This window comes from Jaculus jaculus, chromosome 7 (assembly GCF_020740685.1).
Source record: "Jaculus jaculus isolate mJacJac1 chromosome 7, mJacJac1.mat.Y.cur, whole genome shotgun sequence".
In the NCBI taxonomy this organism is placed as follows: domain Eukaryota; kingdom Metazoa; phylum Chordata; class Mammalia; order Rodentia; family Dipodidae; genus Jaculus; species Jaculus jaculus.
In genome coordinates, this window is record NC_059108.1 from 124,045,252 (window position 1) to 124,059,069 (window position 13,818).

Sequence of the window (13,818 nt, forward strand, 5' to 3'; positions counted from 1 at the left end):
GGTGAAGTGAGGCGCCTGCACAGACGACACTGCACTGGTGCCCAGGCACTGCAAATGGCACAGGACTTATGCCCAGCCCTGCCACTGTCCAGCTATAGTACTCCAGGACAGCCGAGCAGCCTCCTGGAGCCCGAGCATCTTCATCTGCCAGCAGGGTGATGATTCTCGCTCAGCTCGAAGTGGGAGCTCCAGAGCACATGTGGAGTGCTGCCACAGCCTGGCACCTGGGAGTCCAGCGCAACCTGTAGCCGTTAAGATCACTCTTGACATTCCAAGACTCGCTGAGTTGGCAAGTCTCCCAAGGATTCTGTGCTTTTGTTGGGATCCACTGCTAGCTCCGGAGAGGAACACTTCTTACCATGCCTGGCTGGTTACTGAACTCTATCCTCACAGGGCAAGGCTCAGTTTTGTTTTTTTTTGTTTGTTTGTTTTTTGTTTTTTGTTTTTCGAGGTAGGGTCTCACTCTGACCCAGGCTTTCCTGGAATTCACTATGTAGTCTCAGGGTGGCCTCGAACTCAGGGCGATCCTCCTACCTCTGTCTCCCGAGTGCTGGGGTTAAAGGCATGCGCCACCACGCCCGGCTCAAGGCCCAGTTCTTGGCCATTTCGGATCTGAATCTGGAAGGGCATAGGCGGTACCTGAGGTGGCAGCTGCCAGGGTGCCTGTGGCTTGAGCTTGAGGAACATCAATCACTTGTGTAAGTTTCTATCAAGTTAGCTCCCTTCCATGCCCAGCAAAGTGCCCACCTGAGGGAGGACTGGTTATACTATGGTAGTGGTAGTGGGAAGTCTTCTCTTAGGGATCAAGCCAGCAGTGACCATTGGTCCTGGGTTCTGGGGAGTAAGTGGCACAGCCAGGAGAACTCACACCCCATCACCAGTCTGGCTTGGCCCAGCTCCCCTCACCTAGGAGTCAGTTTGGAACCTCTCACCAGGAGTTGAGGAGATATCTCTGATTCCACAGCCTTTCAGTAGGCTGTCCCCAAATCAAAAGCGATTAAATAGATTTACAAACGAACCCTGACTTTCATGCAGCTGACTGTACTTCCCTGGCAAGAACAAGGCTGGCTTACTACTCTAGGGCCAGTGACATCTTCACCACCCTCTCCTGTTGTTTGTGGTGGCCACACTGCTTGTGCCTCAGATGCCCTGCCGCTTTCATGGGCCCTCGGTAAGACTGATGAATTCTTTGTAGGACACATTCCTGGCTGGGCTGAGACAGGTTTCATGTAGTTCAGGCTGGCCTTGAGTCAAGGTATGGCCGCAGTAGTGACACTGGGTTTTCTGAAAAGAAAAAAAACCAACTGGAGTTTTCTTTGCTTCCAAAGGTATTGAGTATCTATGCCCATGGTTCAGGCCCAAGTGCTGGACAAATGGAAAAATAGAGAGAGATACCATTTTATTTCACTTCTGTGCCTCAGGGAGATTCTGATGCATGTGGGGAGCCCTGGCACAACACTGGGATCTCACTGTTTACCTGCTACCTCAGGTAGCTTTATTTTCCAAGTCTGATCTTCCTGGGGTTTTCAGAAGGGTCCCATGCCTAGCAGCATCTAAGAAGCAACCCCCTAGCCAAGTCTGCCCCATGGCATTCAGGGCCACCCTGAATCCAGGTTTGCTCAGCCTAGACAATCTCAGCTCCCGACACTCCCTTACCACGTCCAGTACTTCCGTCCTCAGGACCTTGGCTGGGGTGACTATCCGTGCCTCTTCCATGTCTCTTAAAAGACCACCCGACCCCAGATATACCCACTTTCTCTGAGAAACCTTCCCAAACACTGCTTCAATCAGTTATTTCTTCAGTATATCACATCTAACCACTGAGTGTCCCGTGCCAGATCCAACCTGACCTAGCCCACCCCATCTTCTGCTTGCAGCGGGTCCACACCCGCTTCTAACGGCCTTCGGAGCCTCGCAGAGTCAGATTCCCAATGATGTCTGTGTCCTGGCTCTCCCTACGGTATTTGGTTTGCACTTTGTGGAAAAGTAGTGCCACACGGCTTGTATATTGGGTTCTAACCGCTAATCATGCCCTGTGGCCTGGCCTTTCTTCTTTCTGATGAAATGGTGGTGACCCTCAGGGCTGTCCAGGGGACAGTGAGGCAGGGGTAGAAGGAAGCCACACAGGTCAGTGACAGCTGTCGTATTCCCGTTCTTGCGCACGTCAAGTGCATCAGCTTCGAGCCGCCCGGGGGGGGGGGGGGCGGAGGGGGTGTGCATCTGGGAACCTCAGGCCGAGAAGGATTCCCGTGCAAAATCAGGACCGTGCCTCCCTTTAGTAAGGACCCGCGGAGCACACCTCGCACCCCGCGCCAGAGGGCAGTTCAGAGCGCAGCCCGGAACTGCGGCGACGCGGCTCGGGCCAAGGCCAGGGGGTCGCACATCTTCAACCCGTGACTCAGGGCCGCTCAGTCCCGGGGTGGGTGTGGGTAGGCCCACACCGTGGGGGAGGGCGGTGGGGGGACAGCCAGCGGGCGATCGGTCGCCGGGCGTTGGAAGCCGAGGCTAGCTCTGACCCGTCGCCATTCCGCCGCGGGCATCTGTCTCGTCGGGTCCCCGGGAAGTGGGAGGAAGGGCCCCGTTACTTCCTCCAGTGCGCAGCGGCCGCGGCGACTGGTGCGCGGAGCTCGGTGGGCGCGCGAATGAATGGGCGCCCGGGGGACGCGCGCACTCGGGGCTGAAGGGCATTAGGACCGTGAGGATCTCCTCGCGCTCCTGTCTCTCCCTATCACCACCCCCCCCCCCCAACCACCACCACCTCTCTCCTTTTTCTGCTCTGCAGGACCCAGCCGCCAGGAGCGAGCGAAAACAAACAGCTGGGTTGCGAGCGCCCCCACCCCCGGCCCCAAGACCACGCCGGTCCCCACGCGGGGCGCCCGTCTGCCCACCATGAGGAAGATCCGCGCTAATGCCATCGCCATCCTGACAGTAGCCTGGATCCTGGGCACTTTCTACTACTTATGGCAGGACAACCGAGCCCACGCAGCATCCTCGGGCGGCCGGGCAGCGCAGAAGGCCGGCGGGAGGCCGGAACAGCTCCGCGAGGACCGCACCATCCCGCTCATTGTGAGTGTCTGTCTGTCTGTCTGTCTGTCTGTCTGCCTGCCTGTCCAGCGAGCGGGGCCCACCAGCCGGCTGGCCGGGGAACCGCGGCGCGCGTCCTGCTCTCCCCCCCTCCCCGTCCCCCCGCACACAGGGAGTCGAGGGCTCTGGGGCCGGGCCCGGGGCTGCTTTGCCAGCAGGTCCCGGTCGGCTTTGTATACATTCGAGCATTCCTGCCCGTTGTTATAGAAACCTCTGCCGGGCCAGGGTGCAGGGGTGAAGGGAGGGTGACAGCGGGTTGGGGGGCAGGGAGAAAGTGCTGCAAGTTTGGTGGGCCCGGCGTGCGCGCGCGACTGGGAACGTGGCGGCTCTCCGTCTCTGCGCCGTGGGCGTTGGGGGCGCGGGCTGGGAGGGTCTCCTGGCACCTCACCGAGACCCCTCGCCAACCCGGGAAGGCGGCTGGCCCTCGAGCGCAGTGAGCGGGTGGGGTGGGAGCAGCGGCGCGGCAGCTGGTCTCCAGACTCCCGGAGGGGGGGCGGTAAACGACGTCGGGTTGGGGGCGTGGGTGGGGAAGGGTCCTTGAGCGCAGCTCCTGGCTTAGCATCTCCTCTTCTCGGCTTAACTTGAACCTGTTTCTTTGGCATTGACTCTGGCGTGTGCAAGTGCGGGGTTCTCTGGATGCCGGCGCGGGGCGCGGGGGGGGGGGGGGCTCGTCTTGTATGCGCTCCTCATTCCCAACATTAGGGTCCACAGCCACAAGTGATTGGGCTTCACCCGTGCGGGGCTGGATGATTCATTCCCTCTCACGAGATTAGCCCCGAGACGTCTCAGTCTGAGACTGGGGAAACAAAAGCAGCGTGGCAAGGCTGGGATCCGTGCTAAGCTGGAGCTGCGGGGGGAGGAGGGGAGTTAGGAGGGGGGCTCTCGGTGCACTTGAGTCCGTCACCCCCCCCCCCGTGGGGGCGTTCGGAGCCCCAGTCGTCCTGCAGGCAGGGGGCAGTTCCTGTCTCCACCTTCACCTTGTGGCGGGGCAAAGCACCTGTTGAGGGGAGAGCCTCTGGGTCCCACTGAGAGCGCATGTGTGCTGACGCAGGCAGGTAGCCTTGGGACAGACTGCTGGCCAGGGGCAGCCTAGCATGATCTGGACTAGAAAGGAGAGCGGAGTGGGACAGGTGTAGCAGTCTGGAAAAGACTGATTCTGATCCGGAAAGACACGGTCCTGGGGGAGAGGGAGCAGGAATGGGAGAAGGTTCAGGGTCAGGAGGGCCAAGACTTCTATGGAGTAGAATGCGAGATACTTGTCCAAAGGCAGCTTTGCGAACCAGGAGCCTGGGGAGAGTCTGCGTCCACGGTTCAGCATTCCCCTCCTGCCCCAGATTTCACTCTCAGCACCTACTAGGAAAGAAGTAAAAATCCTCTGCAATGGAAACACTGTTTGTGGGCCTGGCTTGGGGGTTGTAGATTTTAACCTAGATGTCCCTATGTGGAGGCAAGACTGTTTTTGGTGGGTCACCTCTCTGTCCCTAGGACTCTGTTTCTAAAGCACTTGTCAAGGTTTGGACAGAAAGACAGGAGGAAAAACTTGTTGAGCTAACACCCGGGAATGCCAAGATCTAGTGTCCTGGCACGTTGGAGCAGTGTTGCAGTTACTTTCTCATCTCATTGCTGGGACAAACACCCAAGTAGAAGCAGCTTATTGGAGGAAAAAGTTTATTTCAGGCTTACAGATTCTGGAAGAAACATCATCAGTGGTGAAAGAAGCTGGCTTGCTTCCATAGATGCATGGCAGAGAGACACCATCAAATATCCAACAAGCACCAACAGCCAGAGCTCAAACTGGCTCTGAACACACCTTAAGGCTGGATTACAAGATCCATCCCCAGCAACACCTCCTCTAGCAGGCTGATGGAGACTTAAGTAGAAAGCTTAACCTTACTCAAGAATCCCTAAGGCAGGCTGGAGAGATGGCTTGGCGGTTAAGCGCTTGCCTGTGAAGCCTAAGGACCCCGGTTGGAGGCTCCATTCCCCAGGACTCACGTTAGCCAGATGCACCAGGGGGCGCATGCATCTGGAGTTTGTTTGCAGTGGCTGGAGGCCCTGGCGTGCCCATTCTCTCTTTCTTTGTCTGTCACTCTCAAATAAATAAAAAAATAACAAAAAGTTTTTTAAAAAAAGAATCCCTAAGGCTATGGGGGGACATACATTCATATTCAAACCACCACATTCTGTCCCTGGCCCCCATAGACTCATGACCATCTCACAATGCAAATTGCACTCAGACTAACTTCAAAGATCTTCATAGTCTTCATCAACTTTAACATTATTTAAAAGTCCCAAGTCTCATTTGAGAGTCAAGACTGTCTCCTAACTGTGAACCCTGTAAGACCAAAACACAAATTATGCCAGGCGTGGTAGCACACACCTTTAATTGGGAGGCAGAGGTAGGAGGAGCACTGTGAGTTTGAGGCCAGCCTGAGATTACACCATGAACTCTAGGTCAGCCTGGACCTAGACTGAGACCCTACCTGGAAAAACAAGAACAAAAACAAAACAAAACAATGCCTCCCCCCCCACAAGTTATTACTTCTAAAACATAATGGCACAGAGTAAACATTTCCATTGCAAAAAGGCATAACAAGGAGAGACTAGACCAATGCAAAATCAATATCAGTAGGTCCTGGAATATCCAAAACATCTTCAGGTCTACACTGCAAGCAATGGTCCAGCTTCATAGTGCCATACAATGGCCTTACTTGGTTTCCAATACAAGAATTTCAACCCAGTTTCCCATGCTGCATCTCTTTGCAGCTCCTAGAACCAGTTTAGCTTCATACAATGGCCTTACTGGGCCTCCACACAGGAATTCTAACAACCCTGCTGCACATGGCCCAGGAGCCATTTCCAAAAAAACAAAAAACCCAAAACCCTATTGTACTTCATTACTTCATGAACCACTTCCATGCGTTTTGCATGCTTCTGAAACCAATAGCAGGTAAGGAGCATCGCCGCATTTGTAAATCCAGGGTATGTTGGGGAGAGGGGGGAATAAACCCTGATCTTGAATAGCAGGTTACTTTTTTTTAGAATTCTTCCTTCAAACCTCCTCCTTACAAGAGAATTTGTATTCTTACTCATTGGAGCCTTCCATGGGTGGATTTCACCCTTGGGTATCTTCTCTATTGTTCCAATGCAAAGCAATTGGCTCACTCTTATGACGGTAATTCATGTAACAGTTGTATCTTCAGTAACCTGAGACAAGTCTATGTGCCAATAACTTTAAATGTGCTTGAATTTTACCTGTGATAAGCCATACCTTTTCCATATTTTTCTGTTCTATATCTTCCACCAAGTGTACCAGTCCATTACTTTTAAATTCAATCTTGATCAAACTCTCTGGGCATGGGCAGAAGAACACAGCTGGCTGGCCTTTTTCCCCTCAGTGGCCCAGTTCCAACAAAGTTCTCTCTTTCCCCTTTGAAAGTTCATAAGCCCAAGCCTTCACAGTCCACAATTCTTTTTGCATTTAGAATTTTCAAATGCTCACCAGAATAGTCCATGAAGCCCTGTTTATGGCACTGCAAGGCTTCTCCAGTTCAAATGACCAAATCCTTCCACATCCCTCCAACACATAAGTTCCAAAAGACCAAAACCCATATGGCCAGGTTCCTTGCACTGATAACCCCACTTCTTGGTACTAATTTTCCTGTCGCAGTTACTTTCGTGTTACTGGGAGAAACACCTGACCAGAAGCAGGTTATAGAAGGAAAGGGTCTGTTTCAGGCTTACAGAATCCAGGGAAACACCATCAATAGCAGAAGACACTGGCTCACATCCATAGGTGTATAACAGAGAGACACCACCAAACACCCAGCAAGCACAAATAGCCAGTGCTCCAACTGGTTCTGAACACACCTTAGGGCTTAAAATAAAATCTGCCCCCAGTGACACCTCCTTCATCAGGTTACTGGAGACTTAAGTAAGAAACTTAATCAAAAATCCATGAGGCTGTGGGAGACATACATTCACATTCAAGCCACCACAAGTAGGAATGAACAAAATCAGTGGTGGCCCCAGAATCCAAGGAATTACCACATGCTGTTTCAGCTCTCTCCATTCTTACTCCTGAGGAGGGTCAGCCCGGACCTCAGGGGAACTCAGACTAGAGCCAGCGGGGTAGAGGCAGGCTTCCTAGTGACCTGATGGAAGATGGCTGTCAGCTGGAAGAGGAGACTGAGGGAGAGCCAGAAGGAGAGGATATGAGAGGCCAGAGGTCCTAGGTAGCCTCTGATGCAGAATCCTGAACTAGAACCTTGGCTGGGGCACATATCTTCTGTGCCTCTCAGATGAGAGCCTTGGAACAGTGTGTGTGTGTGTGTGTGTGTGTGTGTGTGTGTGTGTGTGTGTGTGTGTCTGTGTGTGTCTGTGTGTATTTTGAAAGCACTGTTGGAGGGATGCAATTTTTTAAATATTTCATTATTTTTTTACTTATTTGAGAGAGATAGGGAGAAAGAAGAAAGGGAGGAAAGGGAGAGAGAATGAGCATTCTAGATCCTCCAGCCACTGCAAATGAACTCCACACACATGCGCCACCTGTGCATGTGGTTTACATGGGTCCTGGGGAATTGAACTTGGGTCCGTTGGCTTTGCAGGCAAGTGCCTTAACTACTAAGCCATTTATCCAGCTCCGTATACAGTTTTGAGGAATGGGAACTAGAAGGTACAGGAGATGCTAGTGAAACCCTTTGCCCCTCATGCTTGACATGCTGCAGGTAAGAATGACACTGGGAAATGGACGTTCAATGTAAAGTGTGCAGGGAAGTCAGGGCGATACCTGGGAGCTGTGAAGTGGAAGTGGTAAGGAGCAGAGTGGCAGAGCCTTCTCTCACCACTTGAGCGCACAGACGGCTTACTCTGTTCTTAAGCTTTAGCCTTGGATATCTATTCTCCCAGCATTTTTTTTTAAGAGAAAGAATGAGAGAGAGAGAGAGAGAGAGGGAGGGAGAGGGAGAGGGAGAGGGAGAGGGAGAGGGAGAGGGAGAGGGAGAGATTGATTGAGAATTAGCATGCCAGGGCCTCCAGCCACTGCAATTGCACTCCAGACACATGCGCCACCTTGTGCACAACCTTGTGCATGGTGTCACCTTGTGCATCTGGCTTATGTGAGATCTGGGGAGTTGAATATGGGTTTTTAGGCTTCACAGGCAAGCACCCTAATCTCTCCAGCCCCAGCATCAGTTTTGATTACATGGTGCACTTGGCGTTGCCTTGCATTGTATTCCTGTCTTGAGTTAATTCACTTCCATGTAATTCTAAGCTATGCATGCAGGGACCATGCTGGATGCTCCTTGTGTTCCCACATTGATGTGCACAGCAAGATTGAATATTTACTCTTTTACAAAAGAGTGCAGTAGGATTTTTTTGCCCATTTCTGGGAGCAGTCAATGGCTCAAGCTTCAGATCCCCTTATTATTTATTCACAGTGCCAACCTGACTGAGGTATGGAGCCACATGCTTGAGCATCTCCAGGAGTTGAGTACTTTGTTCAACTTCAAGGGGCAGGTGCAGCTGAGGATTTGCTGCCTCCTGAAATGTCTGGTCACTCCGGCCTTTACCATTCCAAAACACTGCTCTGTTACAGAGTTAGGCCACGTGGAACTTGAGATTGTTAGTATGAGGTGGCCAGCCCTGCTGCCAGAGTCCAAGCGAATTAAGACAAGCGTCATCATCACTGTCTGGGGAGCTAGAGGGGTGAGCTGGGCAAGGGAGGGTCTGTGTGGGAGCCTGGTCCTGGAGGCAGCTCTGCCTTCACACTGCTGTCTGGCCTGTTTGAAGCCAGCCAAGCTGCCTCTGGACCTTGGAGGTGCTTGTTTGGCATTGTGGGGTGTTGGCATGGCAACTGTATGGCCCAGTTTCTCAGGGGGTGTTGTCCCCAGTTTCAATATTCTGTCTTGCTATTAGTCCATGTGTCACAAATTCTGATGTGAAAATTTGGTTATGGAATCCGTGGAAATAAAGGGAGATGATTCCATCCCTCTGGCAGGCTACCATGTGCCAAGGTTTGCCATTTTTTTTCCTTATTGTGCTGTATGGGCAAGGCATTGTATTTGGTGGCATCCCCCGTGAGTCTCCACAAGTCTGTGCTGGCAGAGGATGGAAGCTGATGGGGGATGCAGACCTGGCTGGAGTCTTTGGGACTGTCAAAGATTCTTCCAAGTTGGGGGGAGAGCATCTGTGGTTGTTTAGTCCAGGACTCAGGTTTTCCATACTCCAGCAGGCATGCGTGGGAGGCCAAGCTTTTACATAGAATTTTCATAACTCTTTGTTATTACAAAAAGATTATTATTGGTGTTTTTGCTATGGGTGTACTCATTTCTGACAACAGTTTCCTATTTGAACATGTTTGGCTTAGGTAGGAGTTTTCCTGAACTGGAATTTCAGAGTGTTTTTTTTTTTTTTTTTTTTGAGACAGCATAACCCTATGTAGCTCAGACTGGTTTAGAACTCCCAATCCTCCTGCTTCAACCTGAGGAGTGTTAGGATTACATACAGGGAAGCACCACCATATCTAGCCTCAGCTGGAGTTTCTTATCAGAAGTTGAGATATCTCTGAGGAACTGTGGGCAAATTACCATCACGGAACCTTAGTTAGCCCATGTTAAATTTGGGTTGAATGATGGGCTAGGTTTGTTCATGCCTTGACAGCCTAAGCATAGTTTCATTTCTAGAAGTCTCTTACTGGCTTTAGGAAGTTCTTCTGCAGGTACTGTGAGGTTTATGTCTACGGAGAGACGGGGCCCATCAGGACATCCAGCAGTAACTTCCCTTCAGGCCTTACAGGGTTCTCTATCCACTAGCAGCAGGGCATACTGATGGTGGTTTTTCTGGCGCTGTTCTCTGAAAATCAAGGATTCACTAGGATCTGAATGAGTTTATATTTTATTTATAATGTGTGCATTTTGGAGCTGTGGGAATATGATTTGCCTAAATGACAGAAAATGATTTTGCATTGAATTTGTCTAGGTGCCATATGCGGGAAAGACGGTGAGGGGGAGAAGCACCGACAGCCACAATTTTGGCCAAAGTGTTCAGATGTAAAGGATTTGATTTCCTGTCAATGGGGTCTATTCCTGGGCCATGGGATGTGGGCACAGCCTAGAGGCACCCAAGTCTGGAAGGTGCACTGACGATTGGAGCTTCCCTCCTGGGAGACCTAAGGACCCAGGGTAGATCTTAGGGCTCTGCTCATTCTCCCAAGGGCTCCTTTATTGCTGTGGTGGAACAACAACCCCCACACACCACCAGCTGCTTGGAGGGCTTAAAGAGCATGGCTTCCTTATGTGGAGACTGCGTTTCTCAGCAGAGCAAGCAGAGGAAGCCCTTGGGTAAAAACAATGCCACTTAAGGAGGACATGGAGAGGGCACTGGGTGGTAAGACTGGCTTCACTGCCCAAGGGACTGTCATGCTGTAATGGAGAAAACAACTCCGGGGGTCAGAGGGGAGCCTGTAGCTGAGGAGTTCATTACAGTTACAAGATTGGATCTTGACGCCAAGCCTGCTTCTCCAGGAGACCCGAAGCACTTCCTGTGAATAGCAGAGCAAAGTTACAGGGAGGCTGAACAGATGCAAGGCTTAAGTGTTCTAGAAAAGGAGCTGGGAAGCCCTCTCAGGTGGAATCAAATGATGAGGACCCTGAAATTCGGTTCACTTAGTCAGACATTGTGCTTGCCTTGGACAGTCACGTGCTGTGTACAGCCAGCCTCCATCTGAATACAGTTCCAGGTGGCTTAGACCTGTCTCTGAACTTCAGTGTTTTTGGTCATCTGTCCCTACCTGCCTCCACAATACCCATCTGCTCTGTGTCACATCTGTGATGGCCACATTCATTACAAGTGTAAGCTCTTTGAATCTCAACAGCCTCATGAGACAGGCATCAGCATTAGATCCAGTTAACATAGGAGTGAACGGAAGCTCAGCCATGGTCCAACAATTGGTGAGCGTACTTGGTGTGAGGTATTCTTCACTGCAGTGCCTGGGCTTGCTTTTTCTTATCCCTGGAAAGTCTGCAGAGAAAGATCCTCATGCACTGTTGATCCTTCATCTCCACAGGTTACACATCCATGCATGAATTCAACCAACCACAGATCAAAAAAAATTTTTTGGTCTATTTTTATTTATTTAATTGAGAGTGACAGAGAGAGAGAAAGAGGCAGAGAGAGAGAGAGAGAGAATGGGTGGATCAGGGCTTCCAGCCACTGCAAACGAACTCCAGACACCTGCATCCCCTTGTGCATCTGGCTAATATGGGTCCTGGGGAATAGAGCCTTGAGCCGGGTTCCTTAGGCTTCACAGGCAAGCGCTTAACCACTAAGCCACCTCTCCAGCCCCAGATCAAAAATTTTAAGAGAAACAATTATATTGGTACTGACAGACTTTTCTTGTCATTAAAAAATTTCATTTGTATTTGTTTATTTATGAGAGAGAGAGAGAATGGGTACGCCAAGGCCTCCAACTGTTGCAAATGAACTCCAGATGCATGCACCACCTTGTGCAGCTGGCTTACATGAGTCATGGGGAATCAAACCTGAGTCTTCATGCTTCCCAGGCAAGTACTTTATCCACTACACCATCTCTCCAGCCCTTCTTGTCACTTTGTTTCTTTTTATTTATTTATTTTATAGACAGCTTCTATACTTACTGACAATAAACCATCATAATTCCCTCCCCTACCCCACTTTCCCCTTCACAATCTTGTCTTTTTTTTTTTTTTTTTTTGGTTTTTCGAGGTAGCATCTCACTCTGGTCCAGGCTGACCTGGAATTCACTCTGTAGTCTCAGGGTGGCCTCAAACTCATGGCGATCCTCCTACCTCTGTCTCCCCAGTGCTGGGATTAAAGGCATGCGCCACCACACCTGGCTAAAACACATTAAAAAAAAAAAAAAAAGAAGACAATACTGGCCGGGCGTGGTGGCGCATGCCTTTAATCCCAGCACTGGGGAGACAGAGGTAGGAGGATCGCCATGAGTTTGAGGCCACCCTGAGACTACAGAGTGAATTCCAGGTCAGCCTGGGCTAGGGTGAGACCCTACCTCCAAAAACCAAAAAACCAACAAACAAAAAAGTATTTTATTTATATTTTGAGAGGGAGAGACAGATAGAGAGAAAATGGTCATGCCAGGGCCTCTAGCCACTGCAAATGAACTCCAGATGCACGCACCACCTTATGCATCCGACTTACGTGGGTTCTGGGGAATCAAACCTGGGTCTTAGGCTTCGCAGGCAAGAGCCTTAACTGCCAAGTCATCTATCCACCCATGTCCTCATTCTTTTTTTTTTTTTTTTCTTTTCTTATTTTCTTTTTTGAGGCAAGCCCAACAGACTGGCCTTTTTTATGTGTGTATGGGTGGGGGGGGGTTGGTATTGGTGCATCAGGGCCTCCAGCCACTGCAGTCAAACTGCAGGTGTATGGGTCCCCTTGTGTGCATGTGCCACCTTGCACACTTGCATCACTGTGCATCTGGCTTATGTGAGATCCGGAGAGTTGAACATGAATTCTTAGGTTTTGCAGGCAAGTGCTTTAACTGCTCAGCCATCTCTCCAGCCCAGCCTCTCGTCATTCTTTAAGCTCATTCCCTAAGCAACGCCTAGCATTTCCGCAGTGTTAAGCATTGTAAGTCATCTAAGCGTGGTTTAAAGCATGGGGGAGTTCTGCAGATGTTTGCCATCTTACATAAGCCATTGGCGTACATGGGTTTTGATGACCTGGAGGTAGTTCTGGAAAGACCCTCCTTTGGGTACCCAAGGATGACTATATTGGCGTATCTTCCCTGGAGCCCGTTGCCTGGTATTCACTTCATAAACCTTTGTTGGGAGAAGATGCATAGATACAACAAACAAAATGTTAGCAGTAGCCAAGTGCTATTATGGGTAACTCCCTATTCTTTTTGTCACATTTGTATAATTTACCTATGAACTTAATAATAGAACCAATAAAGATGATTATTGTAGCAATATCTGATGACTGATTGGAACCACATATTCTTTTTTTAAAAATTTTTTTGTTTTATTATTATTTATTTATTTGAGAGCGACAGAGAGAGAAAGAGAGAGAGAGAGAGAGAAAACAGGCACACCAGGGCGTCCAGCCACTGCAAACGAACTCCAGATGCGTGCGTCCCCTTGTGCATCTGGCTAATGTAGGTCCTGGGGAATTGAGCCTTGAACCGGGGGCCTTAGGCTTCACAGGCAAGCGCTTAACCGCTAAGCCCCCTCTTTTTTGAGTCAGGGTCTCACTCTAGCCCAGGTTCCTCGAGCGTTCAGATGAAAGGTATGAGCCAGCACACGTGGTTTAGAATCATCCTCGACTCCTAAAGCATAAACATCTAAGCCAGTTGTGGTGACTGGAGGTCAGCCTGAGATACAGCATGAGTTACTTACAGGTCAGCCTAGGTTGGAGTGAGACCCTAACTCCAAACAGAACTAAAAGTGCCGAAGGAAAGCATTTCCTCCAGGATCTAACTGCTTCACACTCTTGAATTCTTCCTCACTGAGCCAACAAAAAAGGCGACACTTAATTTTTTTTTTTCTTTTTTTTGGTGGTGGGTACAGGGTCTCACTATGTAACTATGCTGGCCTCAAGGTTGTGATCCTCCTGCCTCAGCATCCCAAGCGCTAGAAGTACTGGATTATATCACCACTCCTGGCACAAGAGCCTTATTTGGATTATTCAGTGGGGTTCCAGGGACTAGACCTGGGCCAGTAGGTATAAATTGCAGGG

The 13,818-nt window shown here is 50.3% G+C and overlaps 1 protein-coding gene across 1 annotated transcript in view; it reads left to right on the plus strand.

Annotated features, from left to right (window-relative positions):
* The first annotated feature begins 2,759 nt into the window (after nt 1-2,759).
* Galnt16 (polypeptide N-acetylgalactosaminyltransferase 16) overlaps nt 2,760-13,818 on the plus strand; it is a 115,744-nt gene continuing 104,685 nt past the window's right edge. The window contains exon 1 of the mRNA XM_004649285.2: nt 2,760-3,066. Coding sequence (XP_004649342.1) covers nt 2,890-3,066 — 177 coding nt within the window. The 5' untranslated portion in view covers nt 2,760-2,889. The remainder of the gene's footprint in view (nt 3,067-13,818) is intronic.